Here is a 21,419-nt window from a genome sequence, read left to right as displayed (position 1 = left end):
CTGGAAAGGACCCTTCCATAGTTTGTCAAATTTATCATGTTGTCCTTTCCTTTCAATAGCTCTGTCCCAATATAAGACCAAGTTAGAGATCCTGAAGGCCTTATTTTGCGCTTTTTTGTCAAACCAACGTTTTACTACCCCTTGATGTTTTGCAAATTTCTCTATGGCTTCGTCTCTTTTTTCATCTAACTGCATTAGTTGAGCTAACCTAACTTGGACTCTGTCTTCATGCTCATCATAGTATTTCTGTATGAACCTTAAAGTTGGGATTTTCAATTGAATCGAGAATACAGGGTCTTGTCCATAAACCAAATGATAAGGAGTGATTCGTATGGACTCTTTAACTCTTGTTCTATTTGCCCACAAAGCATATCTCAGTTGTGTGTGCCAATCTCTTGGGTTCCTGTTTAAAAGTTTTCCAATTACAGTCAAAAGATTCTTGTTTGTGGATTTTGCTAGGCCACTTCGCTGGGGATAGTAACCTGATGAAAATTTTAATATGATCCTGTGGTCAAATGCCCAAATATGAAATTTCAAAGAAGTGAAAGCAGAACCATTATCACATACGAAAGCAGAAGGACACCCAAACTTGGTAGTGATCTTTTCCTCTAAGAATTTAATGATAGACTCAATAGTGTAAATTTTGAAAGCTTGAGCTTTTGACCACCGAGTATACTAGTCAGTTGTAGTTAGAATATACCTGTGTTGTGCTGAGGAAGGTGGATTGATAGGACCAATGAAGTCAAGCCCCCACATTGCGAAAGGTCTCACCTCAATAATTGGCCACAAAGGCATTGTTGGAATCCTTTCTCTCTTTGCCGCAGTTTGGCAAACATGACAAGTCTTTACATGCTCGTGGGTGTCTTTGAACAAAGTTGGCCAGTAGTATCCGACTCTTAGTATCCAATGTTCTGTAGCCAAATCTGATCCATGTCCTGCTCCCCATTTATCATGAAAATGTTCCAAAATATTTCTGTCTTCTTCCTTTCCAACGCATCTCAAATATATCCCCTCATGATTTTGCTTGTATAACACTGCTCCTTGTAGCATATATCTTCTGCTCTTGAATCTCAATGCTTGCCTTTGTATTGGATTCAGATGTGAAGGGCATCGGTGATTTAACAAATAGTTGATTATGTCCTGATACCATTCATCGGGATGTACATCCTCCAATTCATAAACTTGTTGCACAAGTCTAGGCCCCTCTGATGCCATGGTCTGCGCCAGTTGTTGTCCTCTGACCAATTTCATTGGTTGAATTTCTATGTCATATTCTTGGATAGAGGCGACCCATTTGCCTCTTCTTTCTCCAAGTTCATTTTGCATCAAAAGAGTCTTCACTGCTATGTCAGGCACAATTGCATGTACTTTTCTTCTCAAGATGTAATGCCTGAACTTTTTTACCGCTTTCACCAAGGCATAAGCTTGCTTCTCCACATTTGGGTAGTTCAATTCGGCCTCCCTAAAAGGTGCACTCATGAATGCAATCGGATGCTCTTCACCTTCCTTATTCTTTTGTGTTAAAATGACTGCACATGCGTGATTAGAGGCGAAAGAATATATATTGAATAGCCTTTCATAATCCGGGCTTACTAGAACTGGTGCATTGATGATAGCATTTTTTATCTCTTCAAATGCCCTCTTCGCTGCTGGAGTCCAATCTATTTTTGCATCTTTCTTTAGCATGTCATTCATTGGCTTCACAATCTCAACAAATGCAGATATGAACTTCCTCACAAAGTTGATCTTTCCAAAGAACGATTTGAGCTCTTTCTTGCTAGCTGGTATGCCAAGTTTGGAAATTGCTTCCACTCTCTCTGGATCTATAATGATACCTTTTTCTGAAATCACATGTTCCAAAAATTTTCCTTCGGTAACTCCAAACATACATTTCTTCGAATTCAAAGAAACTCTGAACCTTCTACACCTTGTGAAAACTTTCCTCAAATCCATAATGTGATTTTCTGTGTTCTTTGAAAATACCGTTATATCATCCATGTAAATGATAATGCACTTGTCTTTTAAGTCCTTGAAAGCATAACCCACGGCCCTTTGAAATGTTGCACTTGCATTGATCAGGCCAAAAGGCATCCTCTTGTATGCAAGTGTTCCCCACTTTGTGGTGAAAGTCGTCTTCAATCTATCTTCTTCTTCAACTATCACTTGATTGTATCCCAAGTATCCATCCATAAATGACATCATTTGTGCTCCATTTACAATTTGCAAGACCTCATCTAGTGATGGCAATGGATAATTATCCTTTTTTGATGCTGTATTCAAATTTCTGAAATCAACACATAACCTTATCCCTCTGTTTTTCTTCTCGACTGGGACAAGATTGGCGACCCATGTTGAATGCCTTACTGAGAAGATAATTCGTGCATCTAGCAATTTCTTCACTTCTTGATATATCAATGGTTCTAACAAAGGGTTGACTGGCCTTTGTCGCTGCCTGAATGGCTTACTCCCTTCCTTCAGTGGAATTGTATGTGTGATGATGGAAGGATCGTATGTTTTCAAATCTTCATATCCCCAAGCAATTACATTTGGGAATCCCTCGTCAAACTCAGTATATCCGCTTTCTCCTTAGGTGTGCAAACCTTCCCAATATGAACTATTTTGGGACAATCCTCAGTTCCCAAATTTACCTTTTCGCACTCATCACCTTTTGTAGGTTGATATTGCACTTTGTTGAATTGGTCCATGTCGAATATTCTTTCTAATTCAATCATTCCCTTTAGAATATTGTTTGTCTTTAAGCTCATTACTCTTATGTCGATCTCTGCTTCTTCATCCACTTCACCATCAATGATTTGTGCTGTTAAGACATCTGAGTTAGTCAAGAACTTGAGGATATGTCTATCATCTTCAAATACTTGGAAGTTCTTGACATTATCTAGTACTAACGGGACCGATGCCAACTCAACTCTAAATTTCTTCAAGCCATCCAACTTAATTGATGCCAGTGAGCTTGCGGTCTGTGCAAGGGCATTCGCCACCTGATTGTTTGCTCTATAGCTGAACTTGATATTGAAGGCATCAAAGTCCTCTATCAAATCCCAAAATCTATTTCTATATCTCTTCAATCTCTTGTCATGGTAGGCGAACTTCTGCTTTATCTGCTCAATTACTAAATATGAATCTCCAAGTACATGAAGTATCTTGGCACCTTTCTTGATAGCACACAACAAGCCTAAAAATCAAAGCTTCATATTCTGCCATATTGTTGGTGCATGGAAATTGCAATCTATGTGCCTCCAAACATGTTGCCCCTATTGGGCTGACTAATTCAAATCCGGCTCTAGCTCCTTGCTTGGTTTTGGAACCATCGAACCTTAGAGTCCATACTCCATTGTTCTCTTGGTACTTCTTCTTTTGGGAATTCTTCAACTCGTCTGTCTCATCACCTCTCTTCATTTCTACGTTGGGTGGTGTAATTTGGTTCTCTGTTTCACCCATCATGCTACTTTCTGCTTCATCAACTTGTAGAGTCTCAACCCCCTGTTTGCCATGTTGATCATCTTGTTTTAAAGCCCCTAGGATTCTCTTTTCTACCTGTTCCAAGGCAACTGTGCACAAGGAGCAAGATAACTTTGAATGGAATGCATTGTGAATTCTGCACTAGTTGGGTAATAATAAGTCTCTCACTGATGTTCGGTTACCCAACTCTATTCCTTGTTGCACAGTTCTGGTCACAAAGTTCTTGAAGTTCTCGAACATGCCTTCACCCTCGTCGGATGAAGCATCTGGATCTGACTCAATCAGGATCTTGGTGGAATCCCTTCCTTCACTTATGATATTCATAGTCAACACTTCAACCTTCTTTGATCTATAGGTGCTTATATTTGTTTCCACAAACAATATTTCATTTGGTTCCCCATATTCTGTAACTGTCAATCTCCACCTTGGGGTGCTATCAATTCTGATTTGGTTGGCTAATCCTTTCCATGGAAGCCACATGTGAGAGAAGTCAGTTGCCATGTATCCATTCAACCCTTTTGGCCCAATCTCTACCTAGGATCAATCCATAGGTATCAGCCACATCTACTACTGAAATATCTAGCATGTGTTCCATTCTCGGATCAGATGCCAATTGCATGTGTATGTTGTGTAGTTCATCCACTACCGACACTTCTGTCTTATCCAATTGGGTAACCTTTATGTTTGATCCCAAAGGCGTGATTCCCAAACTTTTGCAGATGTTCAAAGGCATAATGTTACTTGATGCTCTTGAATCTATCAAGCAATTGTGAAGCAACTTCCCGAATATCCTCACCGATAGAAAAAATGGGGTTGGCTCATCTTTCCCTTGATAATACACCATGTACTTGCTTCGGCTTCACTCCAAAATTTGTTGGTTGAGCTGCCTCTTCTTTCTTCACCTTTTCCTTATTGTTTATCGGGTCTTGGCTCCTTTGAGTTTGTTGTACCGTCGGCATTGAACCTTGAGCCACATAAATTGGTTGAGGCCTTGGCTGTCCGTTGAATTCATTGATATTGCCATATGTAATCTCTTGTGTAGAGCTTCCTATCTCTCCGTATGAAATGTTTTGAGATGAATTTTTCATGTTCCCTCCTGGAATGTCTTGGATCACATGTACCAAGTTAGGAGGAGGCCTCCCTTGAGTATGTGTTACTGAACCTTGAGTGTGAGACCCTTGTGATTTGTTATCTTTCAAACTGTCAAGGAACGTACCTCTAATCTCCGCTACCTGCAATAATTCGAATAAAGGGAGATTGATTTTGACCTTCTTCATCTCCTTTGTCACACTTTGTCCTAATCTTTTCAACTCATCATTGTTCACGACATTGTTTCTAGTTCTTCCTCTATTTGCTTCTTGTGTCAACTGGACATTCTGCAATCTTTGAGTACCTTGATTGTTTTGTTGAAAACTCTGCTGTCCATTTCCACTGCCATGGTTACCTTGTTTGTATTAGGTGCATCCCTTGAGGAATTTGGTACATTACTCGCATTGGGGTGTGGAGGCGTATTGAAATTATTTGGGGGTATGGAGGATGTGAAGGGTCCATCATTTTTCTTGTTGTTCCTCTAATAAGACCTTGCATTGCTAGCTGGTTGTTGAAATGTTTGGTTCCCACCTGTTCCTTGAACTAGAACAGTGTCTCCCAAAGGTGGGAAAGAAAAATCTGACCATACTCCTTCTGATCCATTACCTCATCAACTGGCCTATTTGCTGATTCAGGAGGAAATCTCCCTTGGTGTTCCTCATATGCTTCAAATTTTGGTGGAAATGAGAACTCCTCAAAAGTCAAACACTGATCATATCCCGGGGATGGGACAATCTCATACCCCGTAACCTTAACATCTTCCTGATTATTCGACTCATCTATTATGTTCTGAAATAGGTTAGATTCCCTCTTGAATTCTGCACATCCTAACGCTGAATGTTGATTAGTCTCATGGAATCTACAATATTTAGACATGGCGGACTCAGCTAAGAATATCCTGTCCACTGGTCTACTATCTGTGGAAGCTTGATTGTTAAGTGGCAACACCACATTTCCATTGTTTGGGCCTGGGTTCCAAGTCCTCCTTTGGTTAGATTGATTGTTGTATCCTTGGTCTTGTGATTGGTTGTTACCTTGATAGTTATTGTTCTGATAGTTCCTTTGATAACCACCACCTTGGTTATTTCTTTGGTAGTCTTTGTCTTGATAATTTCTTTGGTATCCACCTTCTTGATGATTTCTTTGATACCCTCCTTGATAACTTCCACCTTGATTCTGGTAATTATTTCCTTGATTATTTCTATGGGAACTTTGGAGTTGATTGTTCTAGTTCCTCAAATAGGTGACTTGGTCAATCAATTCCTTCATTTCATCCTTTTCTTCTTGCAATCTTGTGGATGAAGTTGCACTTTGCAGATAAATTGGCATTGATGGCGGTGCTTGAGACAACGGAGGCCCCGGATGTACCATCAACTGATTTGTAGGTGCCTAGTATGTAAGCTGTGGAACTGGATTGTTCGGATACCTAGTACTTGAGGGTTCCATTCCTTGTTGGCCCAATTGCTTCCCTATTTCAATTGCTTTGGTGTACACCTCAGTCAACATTGTGGGAGCAGGATTCGCCATCCTTGTGAACATAGCCGTCTGGTTGTCCAGGGCACTGTAATATGCTTCCAGTGCACCTGCCTCCGTCATTGTGTAAGGGGCTTGCAATCTCATGTAAGCCTTATGGAAACAATCATTGAAGGAACTTATTGACTCCCTATCATGTCTCCTTATGTCCACAAACATTCTATGTAACTCCAGTGGTGTGGTAGGCATGCCAAATTTCGCAATAAAGGCTTCTCTGAGCTGAACCTATCCCGTTATAGATGATGCTGGCAAATTGACAAACCAGTAATAAGGTTCTTCCCCCAATGAATAAGGGAAAAGCCTGCACACTACATCTTCATGTAGAATTCTTCTGTTGCACAATGCATCTTCAAACACTTTGATATGCTCCTTTGTTGTACGATTAGGGTCATTAACAAAGAACTTGGAGCAGAATACCACCGAAATCTTTGGTAGATCATGGTATTGTTGGAATGAAATGGGTGAGGCATTGTTTTGAATCCATGGTGGTTGAGCCATCTTGGTTGATTGACTTGAGCTTGAACTGGTTGACTACTTGAGGGACTAGCTAAATTTGAGCTATCAGCTACCCAACGATTCCTTGATTTCTTGTGAAATTCTAACACAAGTAGATCCTCTTCCTGGTGTGGTGTATTTCTCAGTATCCTCTGCCTCATATCAGATTTTAGTTTCTCAGTGGAGAGCATCATAGCCAAGGACCTTGATTAAGATTTCTGATTTTTTTTTTTCCGGTTTTTTGTTTGCGTATCAGCTTGTTGTTTATCAAGCTTAATTCAGTACCTAATCAGTTTGAAACTTCGATACAATATTGATTAACAATAAAATTTATCACTGTTCAAGTCAGAAGTTTATCATTTGCAATTTGTCATTGTCATAGGATTTATGATCTTCTTGTTCATGTTTAAAGTCCGTGTTCTGTGTTATGCATCTAAACGTTTATCATAAATTATTATTACAAACATATAGCAAATCTGAAAACAATACATTACATTTGCAAACTTTATCGCTGCTCTTGTTTTGAAAAACCATTGTCATGACTAATAATTTCAGATTTTCTATGAATATAAAAGTATAATAAAAAATAAAGTTTGACATACCCAAGTAACCCCCTCCCCTATTCTGAAAAATAGCTATACCCGTGCCAGTACCCTAAGTACCCCAAGTACCCCCATCCCTGTGCAACCTTGTTGGAAACGAACAACATTGAATATAAGGCTTGTGTAGATAAGCATAGAAGAGAGAGGATGCACTTAGATAGGGAGAATTTGTCATGGGACATTTGAGAAGAAATAAATTAAATAATTCCTAGAGGAACTTATACTAAGTTAAAACCTAAGAAGATATGGTCCTTATCAAAATTTTACCCTATAAAATTGAGTTGTTTAGAGACTTGGGTATCTCATATATATTCAAGATTACTGATTTATCTTTTATGGTAGAGTTGAAAGTGTTTATAGCAACACCATTATTGTAAGAGGTTGATTGTAGGCAACAAATGCTTGAGTATTAAGAGGAAATGTTGCATATTTTGGATATGTGTCTAGGGAAAAGAACCAGAAAAAAAGAGCACAGATGGAAAATTCCTGGAGAAGATGCATAGATCATTGAAGAAGCAGGTTGATTTGGTTCGCCATAATGATCTTAAAATTGAGCGTTCAACTCAAAATTGTGTTACTTGTGGTGTTTGGTACAGAAGCATCTCCGCAATCTTGCAATTTTCCATCAATCAAAAAATATTTTCTTAATGCTTGTTTGTATTGCCAAAAAGATACTTTTGATTAGTGGTTCATTTTGTGGGTACCATCCCCACCGGGGTTTTCCCTTCGCCAGGGTTTCCCTATTTAAAAAATAATGGTGTTATGAGTTGCATTGTGATACTGTTATGTTTACTTTTCAGTCTGATCTTATATGCTGGTTTAAAGACTGTTAATAATATCCATAGTCGGGCAAAAGTTTGTGGAACACTGATTCACCCCCCCAACCCCCATCTTAGTATTCCCTATTTCTAACAATTGATAGGTATTTTGTTCTAAAGGTAGATCTATTTTCTTATTGCAAACCTCTAGGCTCTACGTGCTCACACCAAGCTACAAGCAATCATTACCTTATGCAGTACTACATATCACACTTGAAGCTGCTAGATTAGAATCAAACTATTGTAAAGAGACCTTGAATCTGTTCCTATATCCAAAATTGTATCTTATAAGCTACAGAAGTGGGGCCTTTGTATTAACGTATGTAAATTTTGCACTTATTTGTGTGGTCCTCAGTTTGTAATAGTGGTCCCAGGGAGGATCATTGGTTGGCTTTAATCTTTCACATAAATCAGCCCTGTAAAAGGATAATTCATTTGAAGAAAAGTAGCAAGGACGATGGATAGAACAAATTAAGGAGTAGACATCCAAGAAGAGCGTAACTATTGATTTCTAATTTAGTATATTATTTTTAGCATTCTATTTTACACATTTCTGTCATGATTGTGATCAGATGAAATATGTACACATGATATCTTGTGTCAAGTATTCTAAGATTAACTTCTGCTATGTTCTCTTCATCAGACCCTCCATCTGTTACTGCATTATCAGTATAGTTGGAACTTGTCACCATGTACTCTGCTGTTGATATTATAAATTCAACTACCAAGCCCATATGTTAACAATATGACATTGTTAGTCATATTCAAAAGAGTGTCATACAGCCCACAAAAGTGTTGGGTGCATATGTGAAGCCCAACAGTCACTTTTTTATTATTGCTCATTTTATTATTGTTTCCCCCAAATTGTTTGTCTCTTCATTTCCTTTGAGACTTTATAAATATGTTTTGGAGGTTGTTCATTGTATATTGTATTCGAAGAGCTGAAGCAACAGCTGTGATGTAAAGTTCAAATATTTACATTAATAGAGATCCTCCCTGCAGTGTGGACATAGCCACAATTTGTGGTGAACCACGATAAATCGTGTGTTTGCATTTCTCTTTTCTTTTGCTTCTTCTGTTCATTTTTCAATTTGCACTTTCAGCGAACTTCACAATTGGTATCAGAGCTTGGCGTAGACGCTGGAATTGATTTCGGTGTTTGAAAATCTGGAGTCATGAAAGATTTGCGAGTGCAAAAATTCTTAGGACAGAATTTCAGTTTGTAGAAAGTTCAGATGCGTTCATTGTTAGTCAAGCAAGACTTGGTAGTAGCAATTGATGGAAAGGCAAAGAAACCGGCTGCAATGAAGGATGAAGATTGGGTTAAAACTGATGATAAAGCAAAGGCAACAATATTTCTTTCTTTATCATAGAATGTTTTATTCAATGTTCACAACGAATGTTCGACAAAGGAAGTTTGGGATAAACTCCAAACTATGTACGAAACGGCCTCAGTTGCAAATAAAATATTTATTATGAAGAAGCTTTACAAGTTGAAAATGAAGGATGGGACTGCGATGTCAAATCATATAAATGATTTGAACACCTTGCTATGCCAAGCAACTTCCGTTGGTATGACACAAGATGATGAATCTAAAGCTATCATCTTGTTGTGTTCATTACCGGACAGTTGGGATCCTGTTGTTACAGCAATTAGTACTTCTAACTCCTCAAACAAGAAGTTGGTCTATGATGAAGTTATGGCAACTCTACTTAGTGAGGATATGCGGAGAAGCAACAAGGAATCCTCATCCGGTGAAGCCTTGACAGCGGTCAGCACCGAAAATAGAGGAAGGAGCCAAAATAGAGGAAGGAACAATCATCATAGAAGATCAAAATCAGCTAGGCGCTCGAAGTCAAGGGAAAGGAAAGGAGGAGACTGCTGGTTTTGTGGCAAAAGTGGTCACCTGAAAAAGGATTGTAGAGGTTATAAGAGAGCACAAGAACGAGTGCGGGAAAGTCAAGCCAACATCGTCTATGACAAAGATGATAGCGTGTTGATTTTATCTACAATCGAAACCACTTCAGCCTCATGGGTTTTGGATTCCGGCGCATCATTCCACGCCACTTCATGTACGAAATACTTCTCGAATTATCAAGAAGGTAAGTTCGGTGAAGTATACTTGGGTGATAATAAGGCATGTAAAATAATAGGAAAAGGAGGTATTTTATTATCTTTGAAAGGAGGCGTTAAATGGCTATTAAAAGATGTGTGTCATATTCCAAAACTAAAGAGAAATCTGATTTCCATAAGTCAACTATTTGCACAAGGTTTTGTCACTTCTCTAACTGATTCATGGAAGGTCACAAAAGGATCCATGTTAGTTGCAAAAGGAGACAAGATTGGGAGCTTGTATATCGTAGAAAATATAGGTGAAGTGGGGGCTTCCATGATAGTTGAAGATAGCAATTCAGAATTGTGGCATCAAAGGCTCGGTCACATGAGCAAAAAGGGCCTTGCTGTTATGCATAAAAAGGAGCAATTACCGGGGCTGAAATCAGTTGACTTACAATTTTGTGAACATTGTCTCTATGGAAAATAGAAGCGGGTCAACTTTTTGAGGACCGGATATGAAAAGAAAGGTACTCCTTTGGCACTTGTTTATTCTGATATGTTTGGACCCACCGAGGAAAGTTCTATTGGAGGAGCAAACTTCTTCGTCACCTTCCTTGACGATTGCACAAGAAAGGTATGGATTGACATATTGCATAAGAAATCTGATGTTTTCAACAAGTTTAAAAATTTTAAGGCTTTAGTTGAGAATCAGTTAGGCCACAAAATAAAATGCTTGCAAACGGATAATGGCGGAGAGTTTTGTTCATCAGAGTTTGATTCATTTTGTGCGGATAATGACATCCATAGAATTAAGATTGTTCCATTCACCCCGCAAGAAAATGGAGCAGCGGAGAGGATGAATAGAACAATCCTTGAGAAATCTCGCTATATGCTCTCTAATGCCGGTTTAGGCAAGGAGTTTTGGGCAGAGGCATGCAATACAGCGGTACATTTAATCAACTGAAGTCCCTCTTCTCGGTTGGACTTTGGCATACCTGAGGAAGAGTGGCTGGGAAAGAAAATCTCATACTCACACATCTGGGTGTTTGGATGCGAAGCTTATGTACATGTTCCGAAGGAGAAAAGACAAAAGCTTGATCCAAAATCACAAAAAGGTATTTTTGTGGGCTATGGTGAAGACCAGTTCGGTTTCAAAATATGGGATCCAATTGGGAACAAAATCATCAGAAGTAGAGATGTCTTCAACGAGAAGGTATTTCCAGCATTACACAAAGAGGAAAATACAGTATGTGAATATGCCCCTTTCTCTATTTTTGATAATAACTCCAATGTTGAGAGAGCTCAGAACAATGCTCCTTCTAGTAATTTATCCCCAAATTCAGTTCTAGCTCCTGCCCCTTTTTCCGCTTCATCCACTAGCATGTGGAGTCATTCCAATACTACTGATGAACAGAGTATTGAAGAATTAGGAAATCATAGTCTCAATAAGGAACAGGATATTCATCACATTTCAAATCAAAACATTGCAGACAATCCTCTGTCTAAAGGTGTAGAATTTGCAAAAGCAACTGTCTTTCACGACAGTAATATGGAACTTCACAGTTCCAGCCCACATCACAGGCTCTTTACTCCACATTCAGATGAATTTATGCCCACTCATGGCTCCACTGCTCACTCTTATGGCTTGCAGCACACCTTGGATGCAGACAGGAATAATATGGTTATTAAACCCACAACTCATGGTGAAAGGCTCAGTGATAACTCCATATCACATGGTCTGTGTGAATAGGCTTCTAACATTGGCATTGAATGGCCTGAAGTGCGCACAAACTGAAAACAATTGAAAACAATGATCGGCTCGGCACCTGGCGTCAAGACTCTTCAGCAGACCGCACGTCCAACAACCCATCGCATCTGGAGATCTCTTGTCGTGAGAGTAGAGGACATGAAAACCTTGAGTCGGGTTGCCAACATAATCAAAGCGTGGAACAACACCTACTTGCGGATGGAAACATTCGGCTCATCCACTCCAGTCAGAAGCTTACCCACGACTCGCCTCCTTCCCCCTACGATTCACAAAAATATCATGAAATGTGAGCAGACAGGAGTTCACCCACGGCTCACGCACCTTTCACACTAGCCAACAGGATGCTAGAACAGGACAAAATCCTTTGCATGAGGAGGTCTCTGGCCACTAGACAGGCCACGTAGGGGATTGGCAATCCAATTACGCAGAGCATGAATCGAGCCAGCTTATGGTTAGAGTCACTCGGCCTAATCAAATTGACAGGGATGTATCTACTGCAGACAGGGACAAGACCCATTTTACTTGCTCCCAGTCACAAGGCAATACACTAGAAGGTAGACGCAATCAGGATTGTGTCATTACCAACAATAGCAGAACTCAAAAGAAGAGTCATTTTACATCTTCTCAAGGTAGTGATTATGAATCACTGAGAAAGACTTCTCATGATATTGAAAAGGAACATGCTGATGGCAGTATACAAAATGGGGATAATTTTTAGGGACTGAGAAAATCTACAAGACAGAGAAGGCTTCCTGCCCGATTCTTTGATTTTGAACTCCTATACTCTGAAGAAGCAGAGCCGGAACTCTTGCTTTCAAACCAAGTAGAACCAACTAGTTTCAAAGAAGCATGCAAAGCATCGGATTCTCACAAATGGGAGGTAGCGATGCAGGAAGAGATGGATTCTCTAATGCAAAACAATACTTGGGACTTGGTTCCTTTGCCACCAAATCGAAAAGCTCTTAAAAATTGATGGATTTATCGATTGAAAGATGAAGGTAAAAATCAGAAGAGGTATAAAGCCAGGTTGGTTGTCAAAGGTTTCGATCAGCAAAAGGGCATAGACTTCAATGAGATCTTTTCTCCTGTGGTCAAGATGACTATGATTCGGGCTATTCTTGGTTTAGTTGTTGCTCATGATCTTGAACTTGAGCAGCTGGATGTCAAGACTGCATTTCTCCATGGTGATCTAAATGAAGAAATTTACATGATGCAGCCCGAAGGATTTATTAAACATGGTAAAGAAAACTTATATTGTAGATTGAGGAAGAGCTTGTATGGTCTCAAGCAAGCTCCGAGGTAGTGGTACCTCAAGTTCGATCGATTTATGACTGAACATAATTTCATTCGGTGTGAATCTGATCCATGTGTCTATTACAAGAAGTTACCTGATGGTTCCTTTATTCTTTTACTTCTCTGTGTTGATGACATGCTTGTCACCGGTTCATCTATGAAGCTGATTTCAGAATTGAAAGCAAAAATGTCAGAAAGGTTTGCCATGAAAGATTTAGGGGCAGCGAAACGGATACTTGGCATGGACATTATCCGTGATAGGCACAAGAAGGAAATAAAGCTTTCTCAAGAACACTATGTTCTTAAGGTTCTAGAAAGATTTGGCATGGCGGATGTCAAACCGGTCAGCACCCCTCTTGCTGATCATTTCCGATTGTCTTTAGCCATGTGTGAAGAACAAGACTACACGAAGAACATCCCTTATTCTTCAGCAGTCGGTAGTCTTATGTATGCAATGGTGTGCACTCGTCCAGATATTGCCCAAGCAGTGGGGGTTGTCAGCAGGTTCATGAGCAATTCGGGTAAACAACATTGGGATGTGGTAAAGTGGATCTTGAGATATCTTAAGGGCACTTCTGATTTTGTACTGTGTTTTGGTGGCAAAGACACTTCACTTAGAGGTTATACGGATTCAGATATGGCTAGAAATTTAGACAATAGAAGATCTACTACTAGTTATGTCTTTACATTTGCTGGAGTAGTGATCAGTTGGGCATCAAAGTTACAACAAGTGGTTTCACTTTCCATTACTGAGGCTGAATACATTGCTCTCACTGAAGGAGCAAAAGAGTTGATTTGGTTGCAACGTCTGTTTGGTGACTTTGATTGTCCTCAACAAGGTTAAGCCTTGCATTGTGATAGCAAAAGTGCTATTGACTTAGCTAAAAATGTAGTGTTTCATAGCAGGACCAAGCATATTGAGGTTCGCTATCATTTCATTCGAAGTAAACTTGAAGAGGGCAAACTTCAAGTCTTGAAGATTAACACCAAGGAAAATCCAGCTGATGCATTAACCAAGGTTGTTCCACGAGAGAAGTTCGAGTTCTGTCAAACTTCTCTTGGCGTTGTAAAGAAATAACAGTAGGGGAATTCAGGGGAGACTCATACATTACCGCTGTTGGACTTCAAGTGGGGGTTTGTTGGGTGCATATGTGAAGCCCAACAATCACTTTTTTATTATTGCTCATTTTATTATTGTTCCCTCCAAATTGTTTGTCTCTTCATTTCCTTTGAGACTTTATAAATATGTTTTGGAGGTTGTTCATTGTATATTGTATTCGAAAAGCTGAAACAACAGCTGTGATGTAAAGTTCAAATATTTACATTAATAGAGATCTTCCCTGCAGTGTGGACATAGCCACAATATGTGGTGAACCAAGATAAATCGTGTGTTTGCGTTTCTCTTTTCTTTTGCTTGTTCTGTTCATTTTTCACTTTGCACTTTCAGCGAACTTCACAAAAAGGGGGGACATTTATACTGCACTACTGAAAACTGTTGAATGGTGTATAGGAGTGTTAAAATCTGCAATTAGGATTGATGTACAATCTACACCCAATTTAGTCAGAGCATGGTTCCTAAATTAGTTGTACGGATTACGTACAACAAGGAGTTGGCTATTTTGGTTCCTTGCACAAATAACTTTGTAATGTTTCATTAGTTGTGGAGCTGACTGTTTTGTTTTTTGGTTTGGCAGCTGTCAGTTAGTTGTAGGGGTTCACAAAGGCTTTGTTCTAACTGACAACTGTTGACTTCCTTTTTATTGAATAATCATAAACAAGGAAAGTGTTAGATTTTCGGTTGGGCTTTCTTAATCCACATGTTTGCATACTATGCTTGCATATTTTATTAAATAATTTTGCTATTCTGTTGTATTTTGTTACTCTATTTGCTACACACTTACTTTCTATTCTGTATGCAATTGATAACTTAACCTGCACTATGGTTGCGAGTCTACGAGGAAAATGTGTAATCACTAAAGATATGCAATTATAATAACTTTTAGAAACATACTAACATATGTGATGTTATTATTCAGAAACTTTTGTAATGATTTTTTTAGTGATTATATTCTTTATAACATTTGAAAAGTTTGATGGTGCTAAATGATGTGGGCTATTTTCTTAGGGTGGGGCACAAACGAGGACCTAATTATACAAATATTAGGTCATAGAACTGCACCACAACGGAAACTAATCAGACAAACATATTTCCAACTGTATGGAGAGGACCTTGTGAAACGATTAGAATCAGAGCTTTCAAATGACTTTGAGGTATGCACAATCAGCTACATACTTCTGTTCTCCTATTAGAAAAAAATACGATTTAATAAGTGATATGCATATACAGGTGTTATTGGTAATGTGACATTTTCTCTTGATGCTTCCACTTGATTGACTTTCTATTAATCTTTCAGATGAAAGAAATTATGCTCAGAATCTGTCGATGTGAATTATTTTCTAACCTTGAAATTGTGTGTAAAAAAGAGAGCTGTGTTCCTGTGGACACTCGACCCAGCTGATCGTGATGCTGTCTTAGCCCATGAGGCAATAAAGAAGTGGAACCCAAAGAATAAATCCCTTCTAGAAATTTCATGTGCTCGAACTTCAGCTGAGCTATTGATGGTAAGACAAGCTTATCATATACGATACAAGAAGTCTCTTGAAGAAGATGTTGCTGCACATACACCAGGAGATTTTCGAAAGGTGAATTGTCTTGATTGATTTTTTAATTTTTTGGTTAACAATGACACAATAAGCAGTCTATGTTTTGCATCCTCACCGCAAATATCATGAATGGGAAAAATGGAGAACATAAAGTTGACAAAAGAAGCTACAAAGACTAATCATTAATGTAAAAAAAAAATTCACCCCCTTAAGTAAACATGAGCACCCCTTTAAATTTTTTCGTTATTTCCAATCCTTAAATGTAACCACAATCATTGGTCTGTCAGGGTCATCTTGATTTTTTTATCTTAAGGTCAGTGCATAACACCCCCACTCTCTCTCTCATTGCTTTCAATCTTATAGCTGATTCTCTTTCACTTGTATATCATTTGCTTGCCATTTGACCACCTCATATTGTTATCTTCATCATGTAGATAGAAATGTTTTTATCCTCTTAGTTTTGCTCTTATCTTGTACATAAATACGGTTCTACATTTCTGATTTTTCTCCAATAGTTTGATGTGTTTTGAAAATTGGAAGGTCATCTTCTGCCTACTCAAACTTGAGGGACACTACGGGTGGAGGCATAGAAATGGTTTTGAAGGAAAATGTTTGTACATTACAAACATAAATGTTGTGGTGCTATAACCCTGTTGATATTGATAATACTGGATGAATTTGATCTTTTAAATAACTAACTCTAAAAGACAACAATATTCCAGGGGTCTTACATTTTTTTTGTTAGTAATCAGTTAAAAGCGATTTGAAGCATATTTTTCCTTGAAGTCTCTGTATGCATTTTTAAAAATTCCTTGAAACTTACTCCAATTTAAGCACTCGAGATAAATTAAATTGTAAAATATTTATCTTTGCTACTTAAACATGAATCTGTAGGAATCATCACAAGTAAAAAGAGACTGGAAGGAAGTTTGTCAAGAGAAGTAACATGTGATTATTATATAATAAGCACAATTCATACATTTATTATTTATGCAATGAATTTTGTCACCTGTCTTGGAAACGACTTTATGGAATAGCTATGTATACTGCTGATTTCTATGTATTTTTTGTTCTTCTACCAGCTCTTGATAGCACTTGTAAGTTCATATCGGTATGAAGGTCCAGAAGTGGATATGCATTTAGCAAGAGCTGAAGCAAAGAAGCTACATGAAGCTATAACAGAAAAGGCAGCAAATCATGAAGAAGTAATCCGAATCATAAGTACTAGGAGCAAACCCCATCTGAATGCTGCATTCAATTACTATAGAGATGAATATGGTCATCATATCAACAAGGTTTGATCTTGTGTACTAATTTACAAGTATTCTTTTACTATCGGTTTCTTTTCTTCTACCTATTTATTTTGTTACTCTGGCAAATACTGAAATCATATAAGATATTCAAAACTACTCTATTTGCTTTCATTGAAATTGGTTTGAAATTGGTAGCTCATATATTGTTACACTCTGATTGGTCTTATAAAAGTGTCTTTCATGTTGAAATGCATGCTTCTCAAACACCCAAGAATGGCTTTTAGCATTGCATGCCTTGACTTTTGATTTTCAATATTGTATGTTTAAGAATGTTTCTTTTTTCCAAATCGCCTTATACAACTTGAATAAAGCTATTTGTTGCAGTGTATGTGAAGAATCAAGAGGTTACAAATGTTATGTTGAAACTTTTCTTGTTAAAATTATTACTTTGATGACTTCCAATTCAGAGTTTAATGCCAGAGGGGATAATATTGAATTGTTGATTATTATTTTCTTTGATTGGCATCAGTGTTTCCTTCTTATGTTATTCATCCATTTAATTTTTTTTGCCTAATTCATTCTATGTTCATCAAATAAAACTATATTTATTTGACTATATTTCTTTTTTCATAAACTGAAATTATTTTCATCCTTTCCAAAAATAAAAATCCTTGTTGCAGTCACACCGGGTTCACCCAAATTATACCTGAGGCACCAGGGTCACTCGCATACCCACAACATACCTGGTTCTCGAGGGATGTACCTTGGGCGAGCTCATAGGGAATTGTGGGAAAAGATGCCCAATTTTTTTTTCTAATAAACTAAATAAAAAGCACTTAAATCAATTTTAACCTTCATTTGCCCAAGACCCTAATTTGCCCCTGAAGCCATCATTTTGCTCTAGACAAAACACAATTTGACTAAAAACTTACACACACATGGACGTAACCAAACCCACGTGCCCAAGGGCAAATAATTTGCTGATACCCACATACCAGGTTCTCATACCTGTACCCATGCCCATACTGGTACCGGTAAGTTAGATAAAAATCAAGGCTACTGTGAATCATTCAACCATAGCATAGAATCCACATGCACCTTATTTCTATGGAAGAGGAACTTCTAGAGAGTTATACATGGATTATTTGGAGGCAAACATGAAGGAAATGGCGAATGATAAGTCATCAGGTCTGGGTTATCTAGTAGAATCCTATAAAAAAATTGTGTAAGGAGATTAGACAACATAATTCCAAAAATGTAATCAGGAAAATCTAAATCTGAGAGAATTTTAGAAACAAATGGGATGATTTCAAATCTGTGGCACTCCGTTGAAAGGTTTTTCAAGGCATCAAGAAAAAGAGAGATGTGTAAATAGATGAGAAAGTTGTGGAGGAAGAAGAGAAGTCAGAGCTAAAAAAAGAACAGTTAAAATCAAATCATCAAGAAGCCATCAAACAAGCTACAAGGCTATAGTGAATATGGCCTACGAACAATTTTCGTTATAGGGAGTGTTTTTCAGTCATTTTGAAATGTGGAACCCGATAACTTAGATCACAGAGAAAAGAAAAAAAAAAAAACTTGGAAGACAAACTTTGTTTCTTATGCAAAGACTCCTGGAATGTAAGCTACAAATGTGAGAGCAAAGAAGAGGTGGGTTCAGATGAAGAATCAGAGAAATCTGACGGAGATCTAGAAAGGAAAGTATACTTGTATTTGACTGATGCGATTCTTTTCATAATAGCAGTAGAATCAAAGAGAACACGAGGAAAAAGAAAAATCAGAGTTGGAAGAGTTTAGAAGGAAACAAACCTTGGAGGAATTCACAATGTAGGATAATTGTCTAAATGAAAGGACAATTCTGTCATCCAGGTAAAGGTTCTTTTTTAACAGGAGTATCAACAAAGGCAGACCAGCACTTTGACCAATTCTATGAAATCAGATTGAATCAAGTAGATAATGAGATAGAGCCTCAAAAAATAGTCTCAATCTCAAATCTCGATCTTTTGATAATTCAGTCTTTGAGAGGGAGAGTTATGAAAGTGAAAAGTAGGATGATTATCCCCATGCACTTGGGAAGGCATTTCGTTGAGTAGTTTATCTTGTTCTGTTAATGTCAAATGTAACGAATGTCATTAGTTTTTTCACCATTCCGACAGCTTAAAGAGTTTATTTTTGATACCAAATTGAACATTTTAAGAAAGTTATTCTAGAATCTAAGTGGCATGTTGTCATTGTATACACAGGCCTTGAAAAGTGAAAGTCCTGATGACTTCCAGGATGCATTGCGAATTGTTATCAGATGCATATGTTGTCCAGAAATGCACTTCACGAAGGTAAGATCCATTATGTCGGCAAGAAATAATTTGAGCACAGGGAAGTACCATCTTGTCTTTTCATATTAGTGATTCTCATTCCCTATATCTATCAAAAAGCCAGTAAGAAAAATCATCTTAAGACCATTGCCACTGATTGTCTTCTATGAAGATTATTCTAATTCTATTTTATTCTATGCAGGTCCTGCGTTTGTCAATGGAAAAAATTGGGACAGATGAATTTCCACTTACAAGAGTGGTTGTAACACGTGCTGAGGTTGACATGAAGACCATCAAAGACAATTACTTTAAACGGACGAGCAAGAAACTGGAACATGCAATAGCGGCTGATACCTCTGGAGACTACCAAGATTTCTTGCTTACATTGATAGGCAAAGATGATGCTTGAGCATGTTAATTTCTAGAGGAGATTTAAAAACCACGTGCATGCTTGATATGAATACTGAACAACATTGGACGCTTAGATTTACAAACTTATGGAGCCTACAGATAATTTTATGATTATTATATTTGTTATAGTCAGTTCGCTCATGCCTAGATTATGATTGCGTATGAGACACATATTTGCATGGAATTGTGTATGTTGAGGTGGATCATGTATGGATAGATATAGGAAACTTTTAAGATACAAGCTTTTGCGTTATTTATGGGACTAAATTATCATCTTCGCAGAGTTATATGCATGTTAAATAATATTTTGGAGGGTACTGAATTAAATAGAATAATAGCATGTCATAATAGGCATAAATTAACTGTTAAAATCCATCTCATAAGTTCTTTGGATATTTTCTGTGCTATGTATTTTTTTATACAATCTACAAAACAATAATAAAATAGAATAAAGTGAAAAGATTTGATTTGATGTTCACTTTTGGAAGATACCTTTCCATAGGGTGAAAAGATTTAATTTGATCCTCGCTTTTGTTATATCTTCTTTGTTAATTGATGTTCACCTTGTGAAAATAACCTTGTCATGATTTGGAATAGACTGATATGGTAGTGGCAGTTGACTGAAGTAAATGAACATATATGTAATAGCACGAGGAAATATTAAAAGCAATAAAAATTACTTAGTAATACTGAGGTCAATAATTTTATTTCATATTTATTGTTAAGTAAAATTATAAAAAATGTTCATCATATGGTGTGTTGTTAAGTGGTTGTGTTGTGCCCGTTGTGCCTTTACAAGAGTAGAAAGTGTTTGGTTTAGAGAAAATATAGTAAAGGTTCAATTGGGATTAATGTCCAAGTAAGTTTGTGCATTTTCGTTAGTGGAAAGTTTTTGTTTTAGAGAACATATAGTAAGGGTCAATTGGGATTAATGTCTAATTAAGTTTATGGTTAGGGTTCAATTTAGTTTAGCTATAAGATTTTACTTGGTTATTTTCTTAGCTATGCTTAGGGTTGGTGTTTAATAAAATTTAGTGTTAGGGTTCGATTAATTTTTTTTTTTTGGTTACAAGTAGAGTTTCATTTCAAGCTTGATGGAGTTATAGTATAATTTGTTTCTTATTCTATCATGTTTAGATCTAGGGTTCAATTGAATTTAGTGTTCGGTTGGGTTTATTGTTATTGTTAGGATTTAATTACATTTATTGTTCCTTTATGTTTCCAAGGGCTAGGGTACAATTTAATTTAGGCATAGTGGTAGGTATAAGATTTACCTTGGTTTATTGTTCAATTAGATTCAACATGCATTTATTAACAATTAGTTTTCAAGAGGTATCTTATTTACATTAGTTTTCAATATATCAACAAAATGTTTTGCAACTATAGTAAAGGTAAGTTGTAATAATGTTTAGATATATTAAGTGAATGAAAATATAAATATTTGAAATAAGAAGTATACTATTCTTTACAATTATGGTTAAGTTATAATAGTTTTTGGTATGCATCTCTTGCTCATTGGCATCTTGATGATGGATAACAAAATGTAACATTGATGTTAAAAAAATTACACACAATCTAAACCAGAAGCTACTATTCAAATTAGAGTTAAGTTTGGTTTAGGGTTAGACTTCAATTTGATTTAGTT

At 37.3% G+C, this 21,419-nt stretch overlaps 1 protein-coding gene across 1 annotated transcript in view; it reads left to right on the top strand.

The window, feature by feature from the left end:
* LOC149532450 (annexin D1-like) overlaps positions 1-20,049 on the top strand; it is a 35,852-nt gene extending 15,803 nt beyond the window's left edge. The window contains exons 2-6 of the mRNA XM_089804265.1: positions 15,260-15,405; positions 15,619-15,837; positions 16,881-17,093; positions 19,295-19,384; positions 19,566-20,049. Of these exons, the coding sequence (XP_089660391.1) occupies positions 15,260-15,405; positions 15,619-15,837; positions 16,881-17,093; positions 19,295-19,384; positions 19,566-19,772 (875 nt within the window). The 3' untranslated portion in view covers positions 19,773-20,049. The remainder of the gene's footprint in view (positions 1-15,259; positions 15,406-15,618; positions 15,838-16,880; positions 17,094-19,294; positions 19,385-19,565) is intronic.
* The last annotated feature ends 1,370 nt before the right edge of the window (positions 20,050-21,419 follow it).

Source organism: Cupressus sempervirens, chromosome 10 (genome assembly GCF_028749045.1).
Source record: "Cupressus sempervirens isolate cs-2001-9-10 chromosome 10, ASM2874904v1, whole genome shotgun sequence".
Lineage (NCBI taxonomy): Eukaryota > Viridiplantae > Streptophyta > Pinopsida > Cupressales > Cupressaceae > Cupressus > Cupressus sempervirens.
This window is presented reverse-complemented; position numbering and strand designations above follow the sequence as displayed.